We start from the raw sequence: 12,912 nt of genomic DNA on the forward strand, positions 1-12,912 counted from the left end.
AGACCAATCGGGAGGTCAGATAATTGGTGCAGAGGTTAGCATGCTTTTAAAGTTTCAAAAGCCTGCTTACAGTTAAAATTAAAATCAAAGGTTGCATCTTTCAAAAGCAGATTAGTTAAAGGCCTAGCTATTTTCGAGAAGTCTTTAATAAATCGCCTATAAAAACCTACATGGCCTAGAAAGGCTCTAATATCACGGACAGTCTGTGGTTTAGGTAGAGTCGCTATCTTATCTAGTTTGGCCTTATCTACTTCGATGCCATCACTAGATACAATGTGACCTAGTACTATGCCCTTTTTCACCATGAAATGACACTTTTCCCAGTTTAAAACGAGGCTCTTTTCTTCACACCTTGTCAAAACCTTAGACAGGTTAGACAAACAGTCTGTGAAGGAGTTTCCATAGATAGAAAAATCATCCATGAAAACTTCCATAAAGCGCTCTACCATGTCACTAAATATATGAAGCATACACTGCTGGAATGTTCCAGGAGCATTACAAAGGCCAAAAGGCATTTGTTTATAGGCATACGTTCCAAAGGGACATGTGAAGGTAGTCTTTTCTTGGTCATCAATATCAATAATAATCTGAAAATAGCCAGAGTAGCCATCCAGAAAACAATAAAAAGCATGACCAGCTAGGCGTTCGAGCATTTGATCTATAAAGGGTAAAGGAAAGTGATCCTTTCGTGTCATAGCATTTAAACATCTGTAATCAATACAGATCCTCCATTTCATAGGACCTTGTGTGACAACATAGTCACCTTTTCCGTTAAGAACCATGGTAACTCCTGATTTTTTAGGAACTACATGAATGCGGCTTACCCATTCGCTATCAGAGATGGGGTATATGATACCTGCATCGAGTAATCGTAAGACTTCTTCCCTAACCACCTCTTTTATGGTAGGGTTCAAGCGATGCTGAGGTTCGCGAGAAGTCTTCGCGTTATCCTCCAAATGGATACGATGAGTGCAAACATTAGGGTCAATTCCCTTAATGTCAGCTAGGGACCAACCAATCGCAGACCGATGTTCCCTAATCACCCGGATTAAACGTGTCTCTTCATCCTTAGATAACAGAGAAGATATAATTACCGGATGATTACCATCCGGATCAAGTTGTATATATTTTAACTCGGGGAAGGGTTTAAGACCGGGGTGGGAGGAAAATCAATAGATGTTTCGCTGGTCCTCATTTTGCATAATGAATACTTGCTTAGGTAGCAAGTCTTCATACTCAATATGTGGAGGAACCGAAGTGTCTACAATTGGTGTGGACTCAAGGATGGTGTTGACTTCCTCTAAGTAGGAGTCATTTACAAAATCTGACTTTCCAAAAGAAAGGAATTTGTACATATTATTTTCGAAACGGTGTTGTTAAAATAATCTTGAGCTAAGCTCTCGATCATGCTAACCTCCCCATCTATAGACGAATCTGGTAACTGTTTCATCATTTTAAAAACATTTACCTCAACTGTGAGATGACCAAAAGATAAGGACATTTTACTATCGCGGCAATTAATAAGTGCGTTGACAGTTGCTAAAAAGGGGCGCCCTAAGATGATCGGTACAGAGTCATTAGCGACTTCTGTATCGAGGATAACAAAATCCGCAGGATAGTAGAAATCCTGAACCTTAACAAGCACGTTTTCCACTACACCCTTAGGATACTTAATAGACCTGTCCGCTAATTGCAACGTTATTTTTGTAGGTTGCATTTCCTATAGACCTATTTGTTTATACAAGTAATACGGGAGTAAGTTAACACTCGCCCCCAGGTCTAATAAAGCGGTCGTCGTGTGGGAATCTCCTAAGATGCATTTTACAAGATGGGGCTCTACCGTGGTCCTTGTACTTAACAATTCCATTATTTTCGGATAAAGTTGAGAATTGTTCAGTTAAAAAGGCGCCTTTTAGGTATGTTGGTCTTACGCCTAGTAGTGCACAACTCTTTAAGAAACTTAAGCGTGATTAGGTAGCTTTTAATAGCTTCGAAAAGGAAGGTTTATCGTTAGATTTTTGAAAACGTTCCTAATCTCCTCGAAGTTGGTATCCCCGGTTAGCATGGCTAATTTTTTGAGGGAATGGTGGTTTCGCTTCTATATTTAGCGTATGGCTCGACTTGATGTGTAACCTTGGCTTCTGTTTCTTAGGTTGTGGTTTAACCGGTACCTCTACATGGTAGGTTCTTCGGTTTCTATTTCAAGATTATCTAGTTCGATATCCGGTGTAGGAGAATCATGGGGTAACTATAGGCATAGTTACTTTGTTATCAACCACCTTTCGAGGCGAGAGTGGTGATGGCATTCAGTCACCTACTATTGTCGTTTCCGTACTAGTATTACCATTTACCTCAAAAGCTGTGTTTTGTTGTTTTAGGGTTTGGTATCGCTTGTCCCGAAACACGCCTTTGGTTGGGCTTTCTCTTGGGCTAACCGTTGTATGCCCCGATTTATGGATTGTAATATCCGTTGGTTTGATTGAGTCATTGATTGGAAAAGTTGTTGGGTAACTCATAAAGGCGTCGATACGGTCCGGTTGTGTAGGTGTAGTAGTCACAATGGTGCGACGAACTATCTCACGTTGATTATTTATGGGTGGGTTTTGATAGTTACTATTGTTAACCTAACGATACCTCTATTGGTATTATAATTATTATAATTATTCTGACCTTGTGCTACACCTTGTTGTGGTTTTGCTTTGGTTGTTATAATTATTATAATTTCCCCTGACCTTGTCCCCGCCCCTTGCCTAGGTGGAGCTTGATTATAGTTGTTTGTTTGCCTAACATTTTGGTTATTAAACCCTGGAGTTGTAACTTGTTGATTGTTTCGCCAACTAAAGTTGGGATGTTGTCTCCATGGGGCATTAGGAATAGGATAGTTATTAATGGAGCAAACATTATCTTGCTCTAATTGTTATTGTTCATAGGCGAGAGGACAATAGGAATCAGGGTGCTCAGGACTCAAACAGAAATTACATGGGTTGGAGTTGACATTCATGACGGGAATAGGCTTTTGTTGAATAGAAATAGCCTCTACTTTTTTTTAGTTAGAGATTCGATTAAATTTTTAAGTTAAGGGTCGGTTTCATCTCAAACATACCGGCCTTAACTATTGAAGAAGAACTAGCGGAGCGGGGATATCATCACTCCCCCAATTGTTATTACGTTTAGTTTGTTCTTCTAAAAATTTATAAGCCTCCTGAGGCTCCTTTACTTAGGAAACTACCCCATTCATTATGTCAAGGACTTCTTTATGGTGATGTTGAAGTCCTTTGAAAAGGCATGAACTAACGGTCTTTTGCTAGGTTATGGTGTGGACACTCTATTAGCGGATCGGTGAACGATTCCAAGCCTCGAAAATGATTCATGAGGGGGTTACATTTTAAGAAATGAATCTTGGAAAGCATTTCATCCGTCTTTAGGGGTGGGTAAAATGTTCCATAAATAGCTGAACAAGTTTAGCCCATGAGTCCACAGAGTTAGGTGCTTGGGCAGTTAACCAAAAGACGCCGCGCCTTTATCGGGCTAAGGTGAAGGGAAATACCCTCCGGTTTAATTTGTTCCGCACCAACCATAGGATGATGGAATGTTGTAAGGACTTGTTCAATCCTACGATGTGTTGGTAAGGTTTTTCATGGCCTAAACCATGGAAAACGGGTAACAAATTAAATATGTTTGGGGATTCAAAAATCCCCACCGGTCTCCGCTAGAACGATGCAAGATTTAGGGCTATCGCCAAAAGCTTTGTAGAAGTCGGAGAGAGGAGTCTCTCTTTCTTCACCCATTATGTCGGTATGGTTGGTGGAATAGTAGTTAGAGGTGTTATGATTGGTATACTCGATATGTTTGTTTGTTGACGGTTAATTACGTTCGGTGTTTTTCTCCCACCGGACCTTAATCTCATGCAAGTCTAAGTCTAAACACGAAAACAACCCAAACAATTTTGATATATTAGTATGAACCTCTAACCGAGATCGCGAGGTATGGAAGAAAGGAATACCTGAAAGCGTCCTTGCTTCGCTTATGAATAGCGTCTTGTTTACGCGTTTCAGTGTAAAATAACAAGTTAGAACACTGAAAAACTTAAAAATCGGTTCAAACAAACTCGTAGAAATCCGCAAAATTTTGCTTAGAAGCCAGTGCTTTCGAGAGAAGTCGCCGCTCCTAGTCCAAAGACGTGGAGCCGGTTAGCTTTTTTGTAAGAGGGCGGTCGCTTCGGGAAGAGGGCGGGTCGCTACCAAAGTCCGAACTATAGGCGCAGTGCACTCCTTATAGGCGATCGCCCGCTCAGTGTAATTTTTTCCGAATTTTTCAATGCTTTGAAAAACGAATAACCACGGTATGAATCAAACAAGGGTGGGTGGGTTTAATGGGACTTAAAATGACTAATTCTACTATGAAAACATTGCTAAAGTGCAACTAAGATGGCAGCGCCATTTGATAAAAGGATAATATTGAATAGTCTACCTACTCTAAAATGAACGATGAACTCAAAACGTAAGTAAACTAAACTAATCTTATGATGCTTATATTTATCAAAGTTTTCTCTACTCTCAATCCTATGAGATATAGTGGAGTAGAAAGTTCGTTCCACTCCTAGTGCTCTAGCATGGAATGTTTTCTAATCTAATTAGTCGGTCTTAAGTCAATGAGAGCTTTACGAAGGTGATATGCTACGATACTTACTGAATTTGATTACTTGATTTTAACTACGAATGCTATGGAAATATGATTGTGCTTGAATCTAGATAAAGGATTAGAGGGGAATTGAATCCACCTCGAATCCAACTTAATAGCCTAACATAGATTCATGTATCTCGATTCTTAAGTTCTTACGACAAGAAATTCGAGTTCTAATCCCTAGTGTTCATGGCATTTCTACCGAGTACTAACTAGCATGTGAGGTCGTCCACCCATTCTCATGGCGAATCACGACCTTCTAGATTGGAATAGATTCTACAATGTTTCTACACTATACCACTAAGTTTTCATCAATGCTTCATCAACCCCTCTAATGGAGGTTTTAGCCTTGAGTCATCAAACCATCATTTCCCATTTCATTATAACTACACATCATATTCAAATTCTAACTTAACTAAATTAACTAACAATGGTTCAATCTATTTAAACTACGGAATGATAATCAACAAGAATTAAAATCAGATCTATAAATTGAAATAACACAATTCGAAATTGAGAAAACAACTATTTTATTTATCTAATCAATCAAGAACAATGATTCAAAGACTTAATCTAAAACAAGAATTGAAAATGGAACTAAAGCTTAATTTAATTAATGAAAACAGATCTAGAATTATCTATATTAATTTAGGTCTAACTAGCTACCATTAACAAAGAGCTAAACTTTGGTTTTTATACTTTCAGATCCAAAATCGTGCATGGGCTTGGAGCCATGTTTTGGGCCAGAGAATCAGGCCCAAAACCCAATTCTTTCAGTCCAAAAAGGCCTCTTCAGCTGCAGTTGGCTTCCACAGACTTTTCGTCCACTTTTGCTCCTCTGATTGGGTCAAGGCTTAGACCATTGGAAAGCTCTTTCTGAGGCGGTCGTTTTGACATAAGGTAGGCCCAATTCCGAGGTCTGAGTCCAAAGATACGGCTTTCGGAAGTTCTGCTGACTTGTGTGTTGTTTCAGCCCGTGTCGACTTTTCAGCTTTTGACCGGGCTTTAGGAAGGCTTTATCTTCTTGAATCTTGGCCTTTAATCATGGAACTCCTTAGTAACCGACCTTTTCTCCTTTATCTCACTAAAGTGGCACATTTCTGCACATAATGGACTTTGAAGCCTGAAATGCATAAAAACACGTAATCAGTGTTAACTCTTAATTATTACTCACATAATTGGTCCAAAAGTATAACTGTTAAAGGGTTAAAACTACAGTTTTGGGCTCTTATCAGTCTACAAGATAAAAGGGCAAAACCACCACAAAATTGGCACCTTGCTTCCACCTGAAGGTTTACCCCCTAAGTTTTCCCAACTTTACATATATGATACTAATAATGAAGTTGTGAACAAAATGAACTCTCTTAGTAAGAAAATTTTGACAAACGGGTCCGAAGAAGAGTTGGATCCAGATATTGTGAAGGGACTGGTAGATATGTTAAACAATACAAACAAACTTACTGAGACTTATAGAATGGCAAGGGACAGGTTTAAAGAGTCTGAAGTAGGTGATTTCAGTATAAAGCTTATTAGTACAAGACAAAAGGATGGGAGACTTTATAACATGCCGACATCATCTGAAGTTGTTGCACTTATTGTTGAGGAAGAAAGTGAATTTGGTAATTACCGTGATATTGTGGTGGACAACAAAGGATATGACCTGAAAAGAATAAATGAATTGCACCCAAGTTTCATGGCCATGCAATATCCTCTTTTGTTTCCTCATGTCTTTGAAGGCAGTGCAGGATTGATATCCCTTATCGGAATAATGTCAAAGTTGGGAAAAGGACAAACATAAGCATGAGGGAGTTCTACGCTTTGAGGTTGCAAATGAGACTAAAAGAAGGAAAAACAATTGTTCTTGGTGGATGCTTGAAACAACAACTTATTGTTGATTCTTACTGTGATGTAGAACAGATTAGAGTTGATTGGGTTAGAAATAACCAGCAGACTATTCGTGCTGAGCTTTATCAAGGATTAGTTGATGTAGTACTTTCTGGAGATTCAAAACCAGGTTTTGTTGGAAGGCGAATAGTTTTACCATCTTCTTTCACCGGAGGTCCACGTTATATGCTGCAAAACTACCAAGACGCTATTGCGATTTGTCGATGGGCTGAAGTTGCAATCCTAAATGGCCTGAAGTTCAAAAATGTATTGACAAGATTGCTCCTGGATATACACACGTCGATTTCCCTGAAATTGTCGCTAGAGTTTTTGAGATCAAGTTGCATGAACTTATGACGGATTTGCAAAAACGTAAAAGGTTCGGAAAAGCTTGGGCGGGTAAGTAATTTACTAATTTAGTTGTTTTTATAACTTATTCTTTCGTAATTTTTAATTTGCTAATTTAGTTGTTTTTATAACTTATTCTTTCGTAATTTTTAACTTTTTAGTTAATTTGTAGACTTTATGACTATCGTATTGCTAAGAAAAAAATATCTCCCCCTTCAAATATATAATTAATCTATAAATAGATGCTAAATATTGAAAAAAAAAATATGCCTAAATGATCCAAACAAGAAACCAAATATGATAACGTCTTTCAGAATCTGTAATATAGATAGGCACATACCTAGCTTTGAGCTCTTGAAATATACATGAATGATATGAGTTTTGTCAGCTCCATAGTATACCCTATGCTGCATAGAAATTTTAGGTAGTCGCCTTCAATAGCATCATAGACTAAGCCGGGACTTACAGCCTTTACAGATCAATATGTCCGGACCATAACCCGATTCAAAGATCCGGGTTAGTTGTTGGATTTAGGGGGAAAGCTACAAACACCAAGAAACATAAGTGCTTACAAGAGTTAGAACAAGTGAACAACCACATGAATTGAATGAATGAACAAACATAAGTACTTACAAGATTAACCGTAGATGGATCTGAATGTCAGACTTCGAGAAACTACAAAATGGGTCAACATCTCTCAACATGAATCAAATCTTTTGAAATTGACAAACAAACCATTGCATGATAAATAAATAAAGAATTCTAACATCTGTAATGCTTTGAGATGCACAAAGAAAAGGGTTTAGTTGCTTTCCAATTGGACACGGATAGACATGCAAATAGGTGCAGAAATCCTCCAAGACTATTTCTATATACTCAAGCCTAGACTTCACTCATCACTCAAAACTGGAAAAAAAAAAACGAGGTTACCAAACAGTACACAAGTATGAATTATTCCGAGCTAAATTAATTTCCAAATTCCAAGACAATTCTTAGTGCCGATGTAATGGACTTATGGTACAATTAGATAACAAATATCACCACGATAAATAATACAATCACTAATGAATCCAGGATTTTCAATGTGAACCATTCTGCATTCCAAGATTTCCCTTTAAAGCAACACTCATATTTGCCAAACAATAAAATACAACTAAGAGAACTAATAATTCTACAAGAAAATTAAATAGATAAAAGAAATTTGCTTCATGTAACCAAATTGCTCATAACAAGAAAGTATAATGAATTGACAAATGAAGCATACTTTGTTGACAATTTAAGATCAATTCACATCCTACAATCCACAATGTCATTTACTTTCTGAAACTCAAGTCTGATGTCCCTCAAATATTAAAACACAAAAAGTTGGAACGAAATTACGCCGATCGGCTTACCTTGGTACAACTTCAAAAGTTCGAGAGCTTTGCCCTCATACTTGGCCACATATTTACGGATGAACTTGGCATCACTCGAAAAATAATGGACTAACAATGTGCATGTCTTTCTCAAGTAAGCACTTTGATATAAGAAATTCAATAACATTTAACTTCGGAATAATCCTCTTCTCCATGCTAAGACCAAGTATGTTTGGAGCTTTGGCAAGACATGCAGGCTCCCACTTCTTTCTGTTGATGAAAAAATCCAATCCAATCCTAAGCTTTTCCTCCAAAATAGCTAAGCAAATGGGCTGACGTCTGAAGGCCAAAAGGATTTCCTCATCCGACCATCCAAAACTCTTATAAATTCCCATCTTCGCTTCTCGCTTAGCCTTAGTCATCCCTAACAGGCTGACACTATACAAAGTGCATGTGCAAACCCCTTGCTTGATGGACCGATTCCCATTGCAATAACTTCCTTAACCACGTCATTAAAATCATTGTTCTTTACACCCAAGTGTTGAAATTCAATTGAAATGAATCTAAAGATATTTGAGTCGGGTACACCATGATCCCGCAAGATTTGAATTTTGGTTTCTAGAAACTTCTGAGGTTCCAAACATAGAATATCCACACCATTGCTAGCCCTGATTGCCGAAACGACATTCTTTTCTATTTGAAGTAACATCTTAAGCCAATTGAAAGACGGGATTATATTGTGTTCTAAACTGGCAAAGAGATAGGTATTGCTTTTCGAAAAGAGCTTACCTATGTCAGCGTCAGAAAAACCAACCTCTTTGAGAAACTGAAGTTTGGGTTCAAGGGTTTTGTTAGGATCAGACAAGAGAAGCAACGGTAATTAACTGATCATGGTTGATATTTGAGTATTGGTGAATCTGTGTTGTTGAAAAAACTTCAACACTGAGTCAGGATTAGTTTCGTTCTCAAAGTGAACTCTTTTAAAAGCTTTAAGAGTCGCTTCATGAAATTGGTATTAAGAATTCTACATAACAAACAAATAAATCTTTATTACAAGACAAAGTACCAGAGTCATAAGGGCGAGACTTGATTCTTTGAAGGTGACCAATCGTGGTGGAAAGTCTTCACATAAACACCTGCACCACTAACATAGGGACATGACATAGAAGTCCCGGATATGATGTTATACTAGAAAAGCTACAAACAATACTTTCGAAAAGCCATACAAGAGATTAGTTCTTGCCTGCTTAATTTCAGTTACTTTTTCAGACCGAAAGATTAACCATGATCCTTGCCTCAAGTAGTGCTCTTTACGCCTCATAATGTCACCCATTTAGAGTCCCCAACAAAGAGCAATATTTGCGAAAGTCTCTTTTATTCATTATGAACTAGGGGAACATAATAGTAAACATCACAAAGAACATCAAACAAACAGATCAAGAGAGGAAAAAATAAGTCATGAACACATTAAAATACATTCAAGATATCATCAAGCATAAGAGTATAAGTTTTCTCCTTACAACCTAATCAGAATTTTTATGTTATTACCTTTCAAGTCAGCATATGAAAGACTATTGACACCTATTTTAAAAGCCTAGGCCCAGTAAAGTTTACAAGTAAATCAAGCAGTAAATTTCAATATAGATACACACAAATTCATCCTATATACCAAAAGGAACAGTCAATCAAAGAGTGGTGAAGTGGTCCACTTTTTAGTTTATTTCCATTGCTTCTGTTAGTTTGCAACTTCTTTACATAGCATCTGTAAACAATTTGTTGGAAAGTCTTTATATTTACTGTTAAGTTTTAGTAAATATTATATTATTAAAGTATGAAAATCTGATACTAACTTCCAATTAATTGCAGCTCTATACACAATAGAGTTCCAAAAGAGAGGCTTGCCCCATGCTCATATCTTGTGTTTTGGAGAACTCAAGCAAAGCCTTCCACCCCTTCGCAAGTCAACGAGTTATATCTCGCCGAATTGCCCGACCCTCTGACAAAGTTGCGATAATGCGGTTGTGGAATTCATGATTCACGGTCCATGTGGCGGTCTAAACCGATTCTCCTTGCATGGTAAAACCGATGATGGGAATCAAAAATGCTCTAGGCACTATCCAAACCATTCTCAGATCAAAACAACGATTGACGAAAAATGACTTCACAAATATATGAGGAGCGACAATGGTCGAATCGCACAAAAAGACGAATAACTCTTGATAACAAATGGGTCATTCCACACAATGTGGACTTGATTGTGAAGTTTCAAGCCCACATAAATGTTGAACACTGCAACAAAGCAAGGTCAATCAAGTACCTATTCAAGTATATTAACAAGGGAAAGGATAGAGCATCTGCAATGATTGTTGAGAATGTAGTAACCGACAAGAATGCTTGAAGGAACAAATTGTCGTGGATGTTGATGAAATATCAAACTTCTTAGATGTCGATTTCTTTCTTCTTCTGAAGGAGTTTGGATGCTTTTAAATTTTGATATACTGATGACAGAAACCGAAAGTGTCGGCGGTTGCCATTCTATCTTGAAGGTCGAATATGGTATACTACAAAGGAGTAAGATGATCCAAAAGTAGTAGTCGTCGTGAAAAAGCGTCGAAACAAAGTTTACAGAATGGTTCAAGGCAAATGAAGAGTATGAATTAGCCAGACACTTTACGTATGTTGATTTCCCAACTAAATTTGTTTGGAAAAAAGTATAATAAGTGGACTCTACTAAAAACGAGGAATATCGGTTGACGAGTTTACTATGCACATCCTACATCGGTGAAAGGTTCTACTTAAGAATGTTGCTTAATATTGTTAAAGGACCTAGGAGTTATGAAGATATTCGATGCAGTTAATGGAACGCCACATCCAACTTTTAAAGCAAAGATGTCGGGTAATCTTTCAACTACTTCAATTGTCCATCTACTACTAATGACTTTTTGTGATATAGTAAGTAACATATTAAGCAAGATCCCTCTCGACCATTATTATATTCCAATAAAAGTCTAACATTATTATTAAAGTTATATGTCATTTGACAACAAATTATATATTCTCATCGTATTAATGATATCTCCTATTCTCATAAAACAAAGTATGAATTATGCAACAAAACTGAATCAAGACTACATACCACTCCAAAATGGCCCCCGAAGCACCAACTGCGGGTGCTTTGCAAAACCAATAACTTGTTGCAAGAACTGTACTCTTTGAAACTATTGGATCGAAATATGAACTTGATCTTGCTGCTACGGATGTAAATGATCCAGGCGCATTTACTTTAATAGGCATGGCCTTACCCTATGAAAGTCCAATCCCATGAGTTGGCCAGTCTACATCCGTAGTCCAAGGTATGGACATTGGCGAACAATATATATTACATTAGGTATATGAGTTGTTACTTGCAATTGCAGACGTAAAATACACTGCAAGAAATCTTCTAGGACACCTGATATTCTCCATGGTGGGACCAACAGAGTTCAGAGAATAACAATTGACCTGAAAGAAACAAAAGCTGTTAAGTTAACAAATCAATAGTAACATCACAGATTTAGTACGCAAGTTCAATACCAGACCATGAGGTGCCCAACATTTGAATGAAGAAAGGATGAAGTGGCCAACCTCCATAACTGTCCTTTGTCAATGAGGCTGTTAATCTGTAGACATAAATACATAATATACTTATGAATCTTAGTGAGTACATAGAAAGGAAATTATAAATGCAAACCAATTTTCTTATTCAAACCTTAGCTCCCCAAAGCTCCAGCTTTACATGGCTTGCAAGTTGTGCGACATATGCTTTGACCAAAGAAAACCATCAAATAAGGTACTGTCCTTATTGCCCGTAAAATAAAGGGTACACCTAAATGATCATTACTTAATAAAAAATTTATATCAATAACACTATCCGGATTAACACATAGGACCTATTTGATTCAATACATTCCTGTGGATAATATAGGTTTTTCGATAATACACCATTTATTCATTCATGTGTGGTTGAACGAAAGTAAGGCAGGAAATATTCTCAATTTTTTTTTTAAGACATCCCAAGTTAAAGCCAAGTGCACTTCAATTTTTATCATAGGAGAAGTACAACAATCCGATTTCAAAATATTTTATACTCACAAGACATTGATTGCAATGAGGACATTAGTCCATAGTCTTCCATTGAAGGGTTTTCTGGCATTTCTGCTAGGTGTCCCCAGAAATGGTTTCCTCTCATCTCTAAAACCACTTATACTTCCGTTCTTGCCAAAGTAGTAGAAGCAAGATGAACATGTATTGGACATGGAAACACGTGATTCAAGAAACTCAACCCCCTTGAATAATAATAGTACTCTTTCATGCCAGGCATCCTTAAATCCATGCACATGAGCAAAATGATATAGTAAGTAACTCTATCATGCACCAAACGAACCCCCAAATACATTTAGGGAAAACACCCAGTTTTCATGCAAAATATTACTTGCTTTCTGCTGCCTGAGATGTGGCATTCCTGAAGAGTCTACTTTAAGTCCTGTTAATTTATTTGTTAATATCAAGTTTTTCATTTTATATTATGTAATCCTTCATTTTTGGATTACAGGGATATGGTTTGCTATAGGACGATAGTGAATGGAATGATGCTATGAAGCAA

General features: G+C 37.3%; 1 protein-coding gene across 1 annotated transcript; it reads right to left on the reverse strand.

Annotated features, from left to right (window-relative positions):
• Positions 1-7,994: 7,994 nt before the first annotated feature.
• Positions 7,995-12,651, reverse strand: LOC147518023 (RHOMBOID-like protein 10, chloroplastic). Its single transcript, XM_086593783.1, has 8 exons — positions 12,407-12,651; positions 12,193-12,199; positions 12,019-12,071; positions 11,849-11,929; positions 11,675-11,771; positions 11,407-11,473; positions 8,310-8,431; positions 7,995-8,086 (listed from the first exon to the last, which is right to left on the reverse strand). Exons 1-8 carry the CDS (start codon positions 12,563-12,565, stop codon positions 7,995-7,997), a joined length of 678 nt encoding a protein of 225 aa, XP_086449909.1. The 5' UTR covers positions 12,566-12,651.
• Between the last annotated feature and the right edge of the window lie 261 nt (positions 12,652-12,912).

The sequence above is a fragment of the Coptis chinensis genome, chromosome 2, assembly GCF_015680905.1.
Source record: "Coptis chinensis isolate HL-2020 chromosome 2, ASM1568090v1, whole genome shotgun sequence".
NCBI lineage: Eukaryota > Viridiplantae > Streptophyta > Magnoliopsida > Ranunculales > Ranunculaceae > Coptis > Coptis chinensis.

Coding starts and splice junctions, on each gene's coding strand:
- LOC147518023 (XM_086593783.1), bottom strand. CDS start 12,565: ATGTCCAATACATGTTCATCTTGCTTCTACTACTTTGGCAAGAACGGA. Junction 11,772..11,848: donor CAAATGTTGGGCACCTCATG/GTCTGGTATTGA, acceptor TGTTTCTTTCAG/GTCAATTGTTATTCTCTGAA. Junction 11,474..11,674: donor TTTTACGTCTGCAATTGCAA/GTAACAACTCAT, acceptor CAAAGAGTACAG/TTCTTGCAACAAGTTATTGG.